We start from the raw sequence: 13,107 nt of genomic DNA, 5'->3' as shown, positions 1-13,107 counted from the left end.
GTGCCATTCAGCAGCATTCGCTCAGGACTAACAGAATTCAGTGACGGGATCCTACATCTCCTGAACCACGTTGGAAAACGTAGTGTTAGACTTCTGGGCATTGCTTGTATTTCTGCAAAAGGTTTGTGTGCAGCCAACAGTGGCTAGCCAATGTTGCGAGTACTACCTACACTGCTGGACATTCTGACTCTCAGGTTGAACCAGTTTTGGGACTCCTAATAGACCCATCAAGTAGAATATTAATGATACCCAGCGTTAAGAACAGGGCTAGCTAAATGTTCAGAACACTCTCTAAAGGAGACCAAGTACTGAGGACTGGCTGACTTTGAAAGCTACCAGAAGCCCCAGAGGGAGTGACATTTTCTGTCCTCTGAGAAAACGCTCAGTCGTCACCCCAGATAACCCTAGTGCATCTCAAAGGCATTAGGCTTTGAGAGACTGCCAGATGGAAGCTCTGCCAGTTAAAAAGCTCTGAACAGGAGTCTAGGCCAAGTTACTACACCCAGGACCATCGTCTTTACCCTCACAGTTCTAAGGTGATGCGCCGTAAGCAGGCATAAGCCAAAGTAAGACAGATCACCAGAAGCGAAACGGAAAGGAACCTCAGAGATGATACGTGGAGCCTTCTCACTTTCCATCGTGTATATGCTGCTACAGCAGTTGAGTCCAGCAGTCACGGCACGGGGGCGGAGCCTGGACGCCTCGGGGGCGGAACCTCCCGGTGGCGACGCGCTGACGTCACGGGCGTGGGTCGGCCCAGCGCGTCGTCGACGGGGCGCGGAGCGGCCGGTGGCTTTTGTGGGCGGTCGGCGTCCGCTGCCTCTACTCTTCGCCCTCCGCCCCGACGAGGCGTCCGTGGCCAGGCTTCCGCAGTCATGCTGCGGTCGGCGCGGCTCGCGCAGCTCCTCTGAGTCCGGGAACGGCGACGAGCACGGCGGGCTCGGGTCGCCATGCCTACCCGTGAGTGTGGGGCCGGGTCGGGCGGAGAGCGCCTCCAGGAAGCGCCGGTTAGCCGGCTGGTCCCGAGTTAGTTTCGCTTCACTTTAGCGTCCCCTGGGTGGGGTGCGGGGGATCCCAGTGCGCACTCGGGGAAACTGAGGCGGAGCGTTAGGGGAACTGACGGCGGCCCGCGATGACAGCGTGGTAACGGGGATCCGTGCCACCCGGGCAGCCCGAGCTAACCCCGGAGGCCCAGAGCGACTTTGGAGAGCATTATGGCCCTGAGGTCGAGGCCTGTGCTGTCTTAGCGGGTCTGAGGGACCGATTGGAACCCTCCCCCAAGTGTGTCAACCTGATTACCCCTACGCTGACTCAAATGCAAGTTTGGTTTGCCTGCTTAGCGTGGGACCCGGGCTCTGCTAATATCAAGTGTCCTAGCTGTCCCCTAGGGATGCTGGATTTGGAGATGACCAGGTAGTGGAGGCTTTGAGAGATACACTGTACTACAAGGTACTACAGTGCTACCAGTGACCCAGATCCTCGCAGTGAGACTTTAAACCCAGTGGCCCGCAGGAATTACGTGCAAACCAGGTGGCTGATCCCCTACCGAGAGGCAGCACGATGCTGGTGATGGATTTGAGATTCTTTGCAAATAGGGCCCCTTGAAGTGTGCCCTGCTGCACAATCTTTACAGACTTGTGAATGTTTTTCTCAGAATTCCTAACTAGTTCTGTCTGACTTGATTTCTGTTAGACATACCGGGTACGTGATTTCTAGACAGTTTCAAAAATCCAATTTTTTTTTCTAGTGTTGGGGGAAAAATCTTAAGAATAGAATTATTTACTTCATAGTTGTGTCAAATCTTTGAGATCTTAATGTAAAGATCACTTTTAACCCCTCAAACACCAAGTGGGCTTTATTTTCACATTATTGTGCATTTCTTACTTTATTTTTCTGCTTGAGTGATTCAGCCTGGAGGAATACACTCTGCCTTCGAGTTCATGGCCATTATTGTCAGTTTCTATTTCTAATTTCATGTTCAGTTATTCAAATATTTGAAATTGGCACCTTAACAGTCTTTCTGAGAAAAGCAGAGAGGAGAAGGATAAACGAGGATCGTCTTGGTAAAATGTCCATCGACATTCTGTAAAATTCTCAACCTTTAGTTATGTGTTAATGTTATGTAGTTTCCTAGAGAGGATGCTGGAAACTTGTAGTATTAGGATGCTTGATTTATTTACTCTGTCCAGTGTTTTGATGAACTCAGGTGTCAAATTGCATCCCATGAGTGGAAGATCAAGGGAAAGGTTTTAGTTATGTGTTAACGTTATGTAGTTTCCTAGAGAGGATGCTGAAAACTTGTAGTATCAGGATGCTTGATTTATTTACTCTATCCAGTGAGTTTGATGAATTCAGGTGTCAGATTGCCTCCTATCAAGGAAAATGTTTATGTATCGTTCATATTTTTTGCTGTACATCTCCTGTAATTGAGGAGAGACTGATGTGGATAAGGATACAAATCTGGAAGAATAGCTCTTCTTTTTTTTTCTCTCTCTCTTGATGCTCAGAGCTCTCAAGATGTCTGTGATAGTTTGGTGGGCAAGAGTCTAGAGTAGACTGATAACATACTAAGTTTATAATAAGCAGACACTTCAGCACAATCATTGTATGATGAATGCTTTTAGGGAAAAAAAATGAGGTCTCATAAATGTTTTTGTTTTGTTTTTTTTAAAGATGTTAAGTGCTGGCGCTTATTTGCATGTTCAGCCAGTTGACTTTTAAGTGTTTTATGAAAAAGCAAATGCTTTTCTACAAAATTGAAGGGGTTGAAGAGGATCACTTTAGGATCTTGGGTTCTAGATTTCTGCAAGCAACTCGTAGATAAATAATTCTGCTGGTATTTATTATTTACTCGCAATTGAAATGGCTTTGATAGTAGAAGCCAGCTTCACATGCTGGAGCCATGCTGGCCAAGCAATGAATGTGGTTTAGTGAGCCAAGGACTCCTTGAGAAAGCAACTGGAAAGATGTTTGCCAGGAAGGTGCCAGCACAAAACAGTTCTTGTTCTTGTCATTCTGTGTTTAGTCTGTTGTTGGCTTAGTTTTCAAATCTAGATTTAATAGACTTTAATTTAAGCTATTAATTAAATAGACCTAAATTTAAAGGGTTTAAGTTGGAAGGAACATTGAGGTTTCTTAGTTCTTTTGTTTGTTTTGTTTATTTTTGAAGATCAGGAGACTAAGATTTTTTTTTCTTAAATCATTATTTTATTTTGCTTTTAGGCAAAGGCTCATTATGTAGCCCAGGATAGCCTAGGACTTGTAATCCTCCTGCCACTGCTAAAGAGTTTTAGAAGTTTACTACCATGTGTGGGTTTTAGTGAATTTTGATGGCTTCCATGAGGTCATAAATGGAGTAAAACCAGTACCTGAATGTATCGGCGTAAATAATTGCAAAGGCAGATATTAAAGAATATATATATATATATATATAATATATATATATATATATATAGTTTTAATATATAAACAAACTTACAGAACCAAGGTTCCAGCGTGGAGCCTTTTTCCCAGGAGGCAGGAAAAAAGGGAGTGGGAGGGCAACAAACCCCCGAGGCAAACCCCGCCCCCTAAAGGGGCTGACTTAACCCTGCACCTGAACACAGATCTGGCCTCCTTAGCCAGTGTCCGCATTGAACACAGATAGTGTTTATTTTCCCTTAGCTAAATAAAGTTGAACAAACTTTTTAATTTGTTTGCTTCAGTTACATTAAGACAAAAATGAAAACTTTATGAAAATTCTATGAAAATATCTGTAAACTTTAGAGAGATAATCGCATCATTTGCTTTGATTTAAGTCGCCACAGGAATCTGTGAAGAAGGCTATGAATTCTGCCTGTGTGCTAAGTAGACGCTCTGTTGTAAAGGCATGGATTTACATTAGCAAATTGCTTATATGGAAGGGGCTTCCTAGTTTATCCACATCTCATGCATGAAAACAGGTCCAACAAAACATGCTCTTCTCTATGAGAAATGGTTATGTATTAGCTGGGAGAATGCAGACACTGAACTGTTGTTGGCTATTAAACTATGCTTTCAGTGTGACTAATGCTTTCTCTCGGCATTTAGACATCAGCATTTAGACATCAGCATTGTTATCTAGTTAGGTTAGTTGGACTGTGGCAATATGGACATCTCCCTGTCCTTGGATAAGGCTAATTATATTTAACTGTTTTTCAGTGTCTTACAGAAGAAGTGCCAAATGAATCCTGAAGGATAGTTGATAGCTGAAGTAATTTTTCTTAGAAACACATTATATGTTGTGTTAACTTTTTGTCACTGTGACAGACCTGAGGAAGAAACAGTTGAGGAAAGATTTAATTTGTCTCTTGACTCCAGAGGTGTCAGTCCAAAGTCCACTGAATCCATTGCTGTGAGGCCTGTGAAAGGAGAGAAACAGCATGGCCAGCAAGCTTGGCAGAGGGAAGCTTCACGTGAAAGCTGCTCACCTCACAACAGCTAGGAAACAGACATAGAGGAAGCATCCAGGGATGAGATGTACCCCTCAGAGGCCCACCCCACAGTTACCTGCTTCTGCTTCTCAGTAATTCATTCAGTTGTGCCTTCATTGATGGATTAATTTTATTATTTACTTTAGTACATTCATGTTCTGTTTGCCACCAGTCCACTGTAGGTGGCATCATTCCTTGGGCAGGGGATACTGGCTTGATAAAATCAAGAAAGCTTTCTGAGCATAGCATGGCTTGATCACTCCCTGCTTTCTACACCCATATTCCCAAATATTGCTTATAAATGTTCTTTTATATTTAAAGTGGGGTATGATATATAAATAATTTACATTGATATAAATCTTGGTTTACTGTTACAAATTTAAGGTCAGTTTTGTCATATTCATATTTCTAATCTTGATTAAGGTATTGTGATTGTGTAGTTCATTTAAAAATATAATGTATAATTAGAAAATATAGGTTGTTAATGGATAATCATCAATAATAGTCAACCTTGTAGTCATGTTAGTTAGATTTTCTAGATATATAGAGATATATTTCAGTTAGATAGGCATTCTTCTTATCTTTCAAAGACTACAGAATATGGCATTTTAAATGTTTTAATAACTTAGGGCTTTTCATGACAATGAGACACGTATGCTTCTGGCAGCACCAATCTACTTTAAGAGGAAGATGGGCATCAAAGAGGCTCCTTAGCCATTTAGGCAAGAAAGTGCTCTTGTCTGGACTATTGCATAAACTGGTCATAAAAAACCCACAGAAAGATGACTACAAAACTTGCCTAAAGGTGAGATGGTCCTTCGGGGTTCCTGATTCATAAAAGAGTCTGTGAGACATTCTACAGGATACAAAAAAAAAAAGTGACTAAACTGTCTTTAAAATTTCCTGCTTCATGAAAAAGTCTGCTGGATACTATGGGCCTAAAGGCCAAAGATGGATGCCCCAATGGTACAAAAAAACTTTGGGTGACTGTCCAGACAGTGAGATGTCTCTGTCATTTCTAGAGTTTTGGAAGTTGCTTACAATGCACTTCCTGTTTACTTAGGTAATATTATATCCTTTTGGAGTCTCTGATGGAGTTGAAGAATGGATAGTTATAGTTATAGTTTTCCTTTGTTATGATAAAAGATAAAATAGATATAAATATGGTAGCTGTAATTCTTGCTTGATAACTGTTTTGTTATATGTACTTTTACTATGTTAAAGTAAAAACCTTTTTTTTTGTTTAAACAGAAAAAGGGGAAATGGTATAGGAGGATTTTCTGTTTGTGTGTTGCTTTCATTGGTTAAATAAAGAGACTGTCTTAGCCTTTTGATAGGGCAGCCCTTAGGTGGGCGGAGTAGACAGAACAGAATGCTGGGAAGAAGGGAATGTGGCAGATGCCATGCTTCTCCTGCCCAAGACGGACGCTGGTTAGATTCATGCCAGTAAGCCACAGTCAAGTGGCGATACACACTATTGAAAATGGGTTAGATCAGGATGTGAGAGTTGGCCAAGAAGAGGCTACATATAATGGGCCAGGCAGTAGTTAAATTAATACAATTTTTTTGGTGGTTATTTTGGGGTTAAGCTCGCTCGGCCTGCTTGCCTCCACCCGGGACAAAAAACAAGCCTGCCTGCAGCTCATCCTACTACAGCATACGATGATGTATCAGTCACTTTAGACTCAGACTCCTGTTGCTTTGAGTATTCTGTCATGGAGGACTAATCTCGTGAATTCTGAGCCAGAATAACCCTTAAGTTGCTTTGTCAGACTATTTTATTACAGCAATAAGGAAAGACACTGAGAAAAAAAAAAAAAACTTTTAACAAAGGTCAGTGATCATCTAAACCATAACCAATTGCAAACTTAGGCATTCATATTACTGCCTTTGGAACCTTTGTGTTCATTCATATTTATTCATATTATTGTTAGTCCATTTTCCTCCATCGTATTTTACCTTCTTTCTCTCCAGCCTTGTTCCTTCACCCAGAGTCGTAGCTGGAGTTTTGTATTTTTTTTTTTTTCTTTTTCCTCTCACAGTGATCTTTGCCTTTTGCGGCTTAGGAGACCTTGTGTTTTTTTTTAGTTTTTAAACAGAGTCTCTCTGGGTATCCCTGACTGGCCTGGAACTCGCTTTGTAGACTTGGGTGGGTTCACACTCAGAGATCACCCATCTCTGCCTCCCAAGTACTGGGATTAAAGGTGTGCATCACCACACCACATAGAATTTATGCTTCAGTTAGTACCATTCATGAGTAAGCAGAGCTGTTTTAAAGATTATGCAAATGATAAGACTGGAGGAGAGGGGAGCCAGAAATGGAATGGTTTTATGTGCCATTATAATGCAGAGAAGCAATTGAGGACTGAAAATACACTCCGGCTGTCACAGTCACATTTACAGTGACTATTTGTAGACATACTAGCAATTTCTAACTTATTGGTTCTTTATAAAGACATGTCATAGTCTTCCTGTATGTTTTTTGATGTGTTAGACCATACAGATGTCTGCCCTTTATACTGTAAATGAGAGATTTTCAGCCTTTGCATCATTGATATCTTGGACAAGCTATTTTAGTGGTGGTGGCTAAAGGAGGGAGTGGTAGCAGAGGCCTATCCTATGTTTTATAAAATGTTTAGCAGTGTATTTGGCTTTTATCTGCTAAAGCCAGTAGCAGCATCTACTACTTCCCTAGGATTCCCAAAATTGTAAGAACAACAACAACAACAAAAAAAAAACATTACCAGTCACCACCATATATTCCCCTGGAGGACAACATTAAAATTATATCTTATTAAGAACTGCTCTAGTTCTGAATATTTAAGTATTACAGATCAAGCTGTGCCCAGAGCCTGTCCTGCTTTCATACCATTAGGATGCTCAGTCAGCCTGCTCCCCAGAGATGTGTTCTCAGCCCAGACAGAGGCTCAAACAGCCTCTAGGCCTGATCTAGTCAGCAGTGATCTATTTGAACTTGACCCTGGAATTGACTCTGATCAGGGTCCTTCAGCAAGCAGAATGGGTAGCATTTCTTTTCCAGTGTCTTATTCTTTTCCCCAGAATTTTGGATGTTTTATACATCTTCCAAATCATCTGAATTGTTGGGCAGATGAGGCTAGTTTTCTGGGGGAACTTGGTTTGTTTCTACTTTAATTTTGAATGGGCAACTTAAAAACAAAGCAACTGAATCTAGGTTCCTCTGGTTTTCTAGGCAATCATGATATTATTATTATTTATTTTTACCAGTTGTCCCTTCCCTTCCCACATACATAAAAGGACAGAAAGCCATTTGTGATTTAGGAGATCGAAACTTTTTTTTTTCGTGTGTGTGTGTGTGTGTGTGTGTGTGTGTGTCAAATGAAGAGATATCGTGGTTGAACATGGAATGGAATTCCTCTGACATGGAATGATCCAGTGTTCACCTCTGTTTCTGTAGTACTGTGTTGGGCTACAGTGAGCAAACCCAATTCTCCATAGGGTATCTATTCCTCCTTAGTTCCGTTACTCTTCTTTTCTTTTAGGAACTAGATAAGCCCAACTCTCGATTTTAGTAAAGAAGGTACCGTTACTGATGTATTTTCAGAGTATCTCTAAGTCACAGTGTTCTTGTCTGAATAATATTTTAGTTAGAGGCTCCACTTTTGTCTGTCTGTCTGTCTGTCTCTCTCTCTCTTTCTCTCTCTCTCTCTCTCACACACACACACACAAACATATTCTCTGTGTGTTTTAATTATCTTTAAAAAATTTTATTCTCTCATATATTACATCCTGACCTCAGTTCCCTTCCTTCTTTTTCTCCCAGTTCCTCCGCCACCACCTCCCCAGATTCACTCCTCCTCTGCTTCCCTTAAGAAAAGGGCAGGGCTCCCAGTGATAGCAATCAAACATGGCATATTAAGTTGCAATAAGACCAGGTACCTCCCTTCATATTAAGGCTGGATGAGGCAGTCCAATAGAAGGAAAAGGGTCCCAAAAGCAGGCAAAAGAATCAGAAACAGCTCCTGTTCCCACTGTTGGGAGTCCCACACAAAAGAAGACTAAGCTACTTTTATGGCATTAATTTGTCTCCTGGAACTTTCTGCAGGAAAGGACTAGCCCATTATTACTACTGTGGTAGTAGGAATATTTTTATTGAACTATTGTTGGAAAGGAGTCTCAAGCATTTTCAGAAGTATAATACATGAAAGGCCCAGGTAGACCACCAGCCTCTTCAGCAAAGATGTGATGTGGGAGTGTCATATATCAATCTGTTGATTTCATTGGTTAAGCAATAAAGAAACTGCTTGGCCCTCATAGGTTAAAACATAGGTGGGAGGAGTAAACAGAACAGAATGCTGGGAGAAAGAAGCTGAGTCAGTGAGTAGCCATGATTCTCCCACTCCAGGCAGAAGCAGGTTAAGATCATTCCTGGTAAGCCAGCTCGTGGGCTAAACAGATTATTAGAAATGGGCTAGTTCAGGTGCGAGAGTTAGCCAAGGAAAGGCTAGATATAATGGGCCAAGCGGTGTTTAAAAGAATACAGTTTCCGTGTAATTATTTCTGTAAAGCTAGCTGCGCGGGTGGCCAGGTGCCTAGGACGCAGCCCGCCGCTCCTAATACAACAGAGTGGCGCCCAGACGTGATGGACTAAATCCACTTAAAAACCTGAGAAGGCTTAAAAATAAGGGAGAGAGAGTTTAACACAGATTTTTGCTGTTTGTTGGTGGCGTGCTGTAGAGAGATTTCCTGATTCGGCAACAGCAGCAGAAAAAATGCTGTGTCAGTTTAAAGCACAGCTTCTTGGGGCTGTGCTGCCAGCATGAACTCTGGCTTTAAAGCATTTCAAAGGCTTTTTAGGGGACTGGATGTTTGTGTTCCCGCTTGGGATCAGAAGGAGAGTGCTCTGAGACTGTGCCGATGGCTCAGCACTCCCCGCCTGCACCTGGGCAGACGGCCGAATCAGGCTTAGGCAGGCAGAAGGGCATGGCAGATTCCCGCCGCCATACTTGTTTTCAGACTTCACAGTGCTCTGCGTGTCAGATTTGGATGTAACTTGGATAAAAAGAATTTCTGTGCTGCACGCTCAGTCTCAGAATTAAAGTGATGAGTGTGGCTCCTACCTGGTGGCCCCAGAGCTAGCACAAAATGGTATGTCCTCCATTTTGAAATTTTCCTGACTCAGCAGCAGGAAAAAACTGGCTGTTTTAAAATGCCTGCTTTCTGGGCTGTGCTGCCATTGCGATCTGGAGACAGATCTTTTGAATGGAGCATTTGGAGTAAAGTGCTATGATTTGTTTGATGGGAACTAGACTGCTGTGTGCCTAAAAGGGGGACATTGCCTGCCGCAGGTCAGAGGCACAAGCAGCTCCGCCATGTGCAAGGATCAGAGGCACGAGCGGCTCCGCCATGTTGGACTGGGCGGGGCCAGCAGGAAGTACCTGTTTTTGACCTAGGAATGTCACAGCTTAGATTCTTAAGTGCCTAGTGATTTGAAAGCGCAAATCAAAAGTGCTCCTGGATAGTAAAAAATTGCAGATTCACAATAGGACAGATTCAGACCACTAAATGAGTCACACTGTTGGATGAATGTACGTAGGCTTGAGAGAGAGAAGAAAAAGAATATAGAGAATAAAGTTAATGGTTTTTTTTTAAAAAAAAAAGGTAAAGTCTTTAAAGAGACCGAGTACAGACAGTTGTAGATTAAAACAAATAGAGAAAAATCAGCCACGTAAAAATGGAAAATTCATAGAGTCTGGATTCTTTGTATTATTGTGTTTTCTTTAAAATTTTTGACTGTGAAGGAGCTAAATACAGAGAGACATTTCATTACATGGGCTGCCAAGCTAAACCAGAATGGATATAAGGGTATTACGATTTCAAAATTTGGGTCTAAGGATATGATGCTTTGGAGAGGGTCTTCTTTTGTTTTCACAGAGGGCAAGACCCTGTGAATTGCATCTATCCCGATGTGGTATGATAGACCACGACCTCCCAAAAAGTTCCTGTGAACACCCTCAAAAAATTACTTCACTCAACTGCCAACTGAGATAAACCTGGCACACAGGTTACACCCTAAATGATCTGATTAACAGCGCCCCTATTCAGCAGGAAGCAGTTTGGAGAGAAAAAACTGCGCCCATGTTCCCAAAATATTGTTTATAAATGTTCTTTTACATTTAAAGGGTGAAATGATATAGGTATAAATAATTTGCATTGGTATGGATTTTACAGTCAATATTGTTATATGTATATGTATTTCTGATCTTGATTAAGGTATTGTGATTGTGTAGTTCATTTTTAAAATGTAATGTATAATTAGGAAATATAGGTTGTTGATGGATAATCATAAATAATAGTCAAGTTTGTAGTCATGTTACTTAGATTTTCTAGATATATAGAGATATATTTCAGATAGGCATTCTTCATATCTTTCAAAGGCTGCAGAATATGGCATTTAAAATATTTTAATAACTTAGGACTTTTCATGACAATGAGACATGTCTGCTCCTGTCGGCACCAATCTACTTCGAGAGGAAGATGGGCATCGAAGAGGATCCTTATGGAGTTTGATAGCCATTTGGGCAAGAAACTGCTCTTGCCTGGACTGTTGCATAAAATGGACACAGAGAACCCGCAGAGAGAGGACGACTGAACTTGCCTAAAGGTGAGATGGTCTTTTGGGGTTCATGACTCATGAAAGAGTCTGCGAGACATTCTGCAGGACACAGCAGATAGTGACTGAACTGTCTTTGAAATTTCCTGCTTGATGAAAATGTCTGCTGGATACTATGGGCCTGAAGGCTGAAGATGGATGCCCCAACGGTACAAAAGAACTTTGGGTGACTGTCCAGGCAGCGAGATGTCTCTGTCATTTCTAGAGTTTTCTTATTTCTTGTTTACTTAGGTAGTATTATAACCTTCTGTAGTCTTTGATGGAGTTGAAGAATGGATAGTTATAGTTTTCCTTAGTTATGATAAAAGATAGTAAATATAAATATTGTAACTAATTCCTGCTTGATAACTGTTTTGTTATATGTAATTTTGCTATGTTAAAGTTAAAGCCTTCCTTTTTTTGTTTAAACAGAAAAAGGGGAAGTGATGTGGGGGGTGTCATATATCAATCTGTTGATTTCATTGGTCAAGCAATAAAGAAACTGCTTGGCCCTCAAAGGTTAAAACATAGGTGGGAGGAGTAAACAGAACAGAATGCTGGGAGAAAGAAGCTGAGTCAGTGAGTCGCCATGATTCTCCCACTCCAGGCAGACGCAGGTTAAGATCATTCCTGGTAAGCCAGCTCGTGGGCTAAACAGATTATTAGAAATGGGCTAGTCCAGGTGCGAGAGTTAGCCGAGAAAAGGCTAGATATAATGGGCTAAGCGGTGTTTAAAAGAATTCAGTTTCCGTGTAATTATTTCGGGGCATAAGCTAGAGCTAGCCATGTGGGCGGCCGGGTGCTGGGGACGCAGCCCCGCCACTCTTATTACAACAAAGATGGACAAGAAGATAGGATAGCAGTTTATCCAGGTTAAAGATCTTACAAGTTTTGCTAAGTGATCCCTATTGAGAATGTAATGAAAGTCCTGATGATTCATTTTCTTAATTTGTGTTTTCCAGATTTTCTACAGTTAGAATTCTGTAATTAGAAAAAAGTAGATGCTTAAGATTACAGATTTAATACAACTTCTTTTTTAAAAACCTAAAACAAGACATTAAACTACTGAACAGGTTCTTCCTGCAGTCTAAAGATTAGAACTTTGAAAAACCAATCACATGGTGCTAACTATATAGGAAAGTAGTGTCTGGTGTCTGATTGATGTAAGCTTCTGGGAATGCTTTGCCAAGTTTAGTGCAGTGTGTTGGTGAATAGAAGACAAGAACAAAGCACATTTATTGCTTGTCTTTTCTGTGTGAGGTGTTGTGTGCTTTATTAAGTGGTGGTTTCAGTCCTGAAATCCTGAAGAGGAGAGATGAGTCACTGTGGGGGAGTTCATTTCATGGGAAGTTGATAAGTTTTTGTAGCGTCTGGAGTGATTGTCTTCTGCAGAGTGAATTCAGTTTTAGGCAGGTGGGATCACAGAGTGAATGTTGGCAGTTCCTGCTGTGATTAATGTCAGCCCTGTCAAAACTCTGTTGTCGCATATACCAGGTTCACTCCGCTCTTGAAATGTGCCAGCTCTTGAGGGTGTTCTTGTGCAAATCGAAGCTAATAATATTTTTCTTCTTTCCATGGGAGGGATCCCATTTTTCCTTGGCATGTTCATCTCTTGCTCTCTAACTTCGGATGTTATTGGTTGGCATAATTCTAAGTTTAATTGAAAAAGGAACTACTGCTTTGGGTTTTTTTCCGTTGTACCTCTGGACCAAATTTGTCTATTCTAAAATTAGTTGTTAAACCTTTTTGCCTCACAGCCTCCATGAGGAGTTCTCACTAACTGCCACCATCCCCTCCTTACTTGATGAGTTATCCAGCTGTACCTTTTCTTCTCACCACCTGCACGCCAGTATTTTTCTGGATAATGCTAAGTATTCTTCACACTACTGCTCTCTGATGGGCAGTTTTGAACAGCTGTGTCGATAATTCACCACCGTGTTCTCTGTGCTGTGGTTGCAAGTTAACTTTAAATGGCTATCACTCCTGCTGAGCAGACAGATGAAGTACAAGGTACCAAGTTTGTCA

General features: G+C 41.4%; 1 protein-coding gene across 1 annotated transcript in view; it reads left to right on the top strand.

Moving 5' to 3' along the window:
* The first annotated feature begins 756 nt into the window (after window positions 1-756).
* The window catches only part of Efr3a (EFR3 homolog A), an 80,415-nt gene continuing 68,064 nt past the window's right edge, over window positions 757-13,107 (top strand). The window contains exon 1 of the mRNA XM_041672082.1: window positions 757-960. Within this exon, the coding sequence (XP_041528016.1) occupies window positions 951-960 (10 nt within the window). The 5' untranslated portion in view covers window positions 757-950. The remainder of the gene's footprint in view (window positions 961-13,107) is intronic.

Source organism: Microtus oregoni, unplaced genomic scaffold (assembly GCF_018167655.1).
Source record: "Microtus oregoni isolate MIOR12 unplaced genomic scaffold, Mior012 000022F_ref0000154, whole genome shotgun sequence".
Classification (NCBI taxonomy): domain Eukaryota; kingdom Metazoa; phylum Chordata; class Mammalia; order Rodentia; family Cricetidae; genus Microtus; species Microtus oregoni.
Note: the sequence above shows the minus strand (reverse complement) of the source record. Positions and strands in the feature narration are given on the sequence as shown.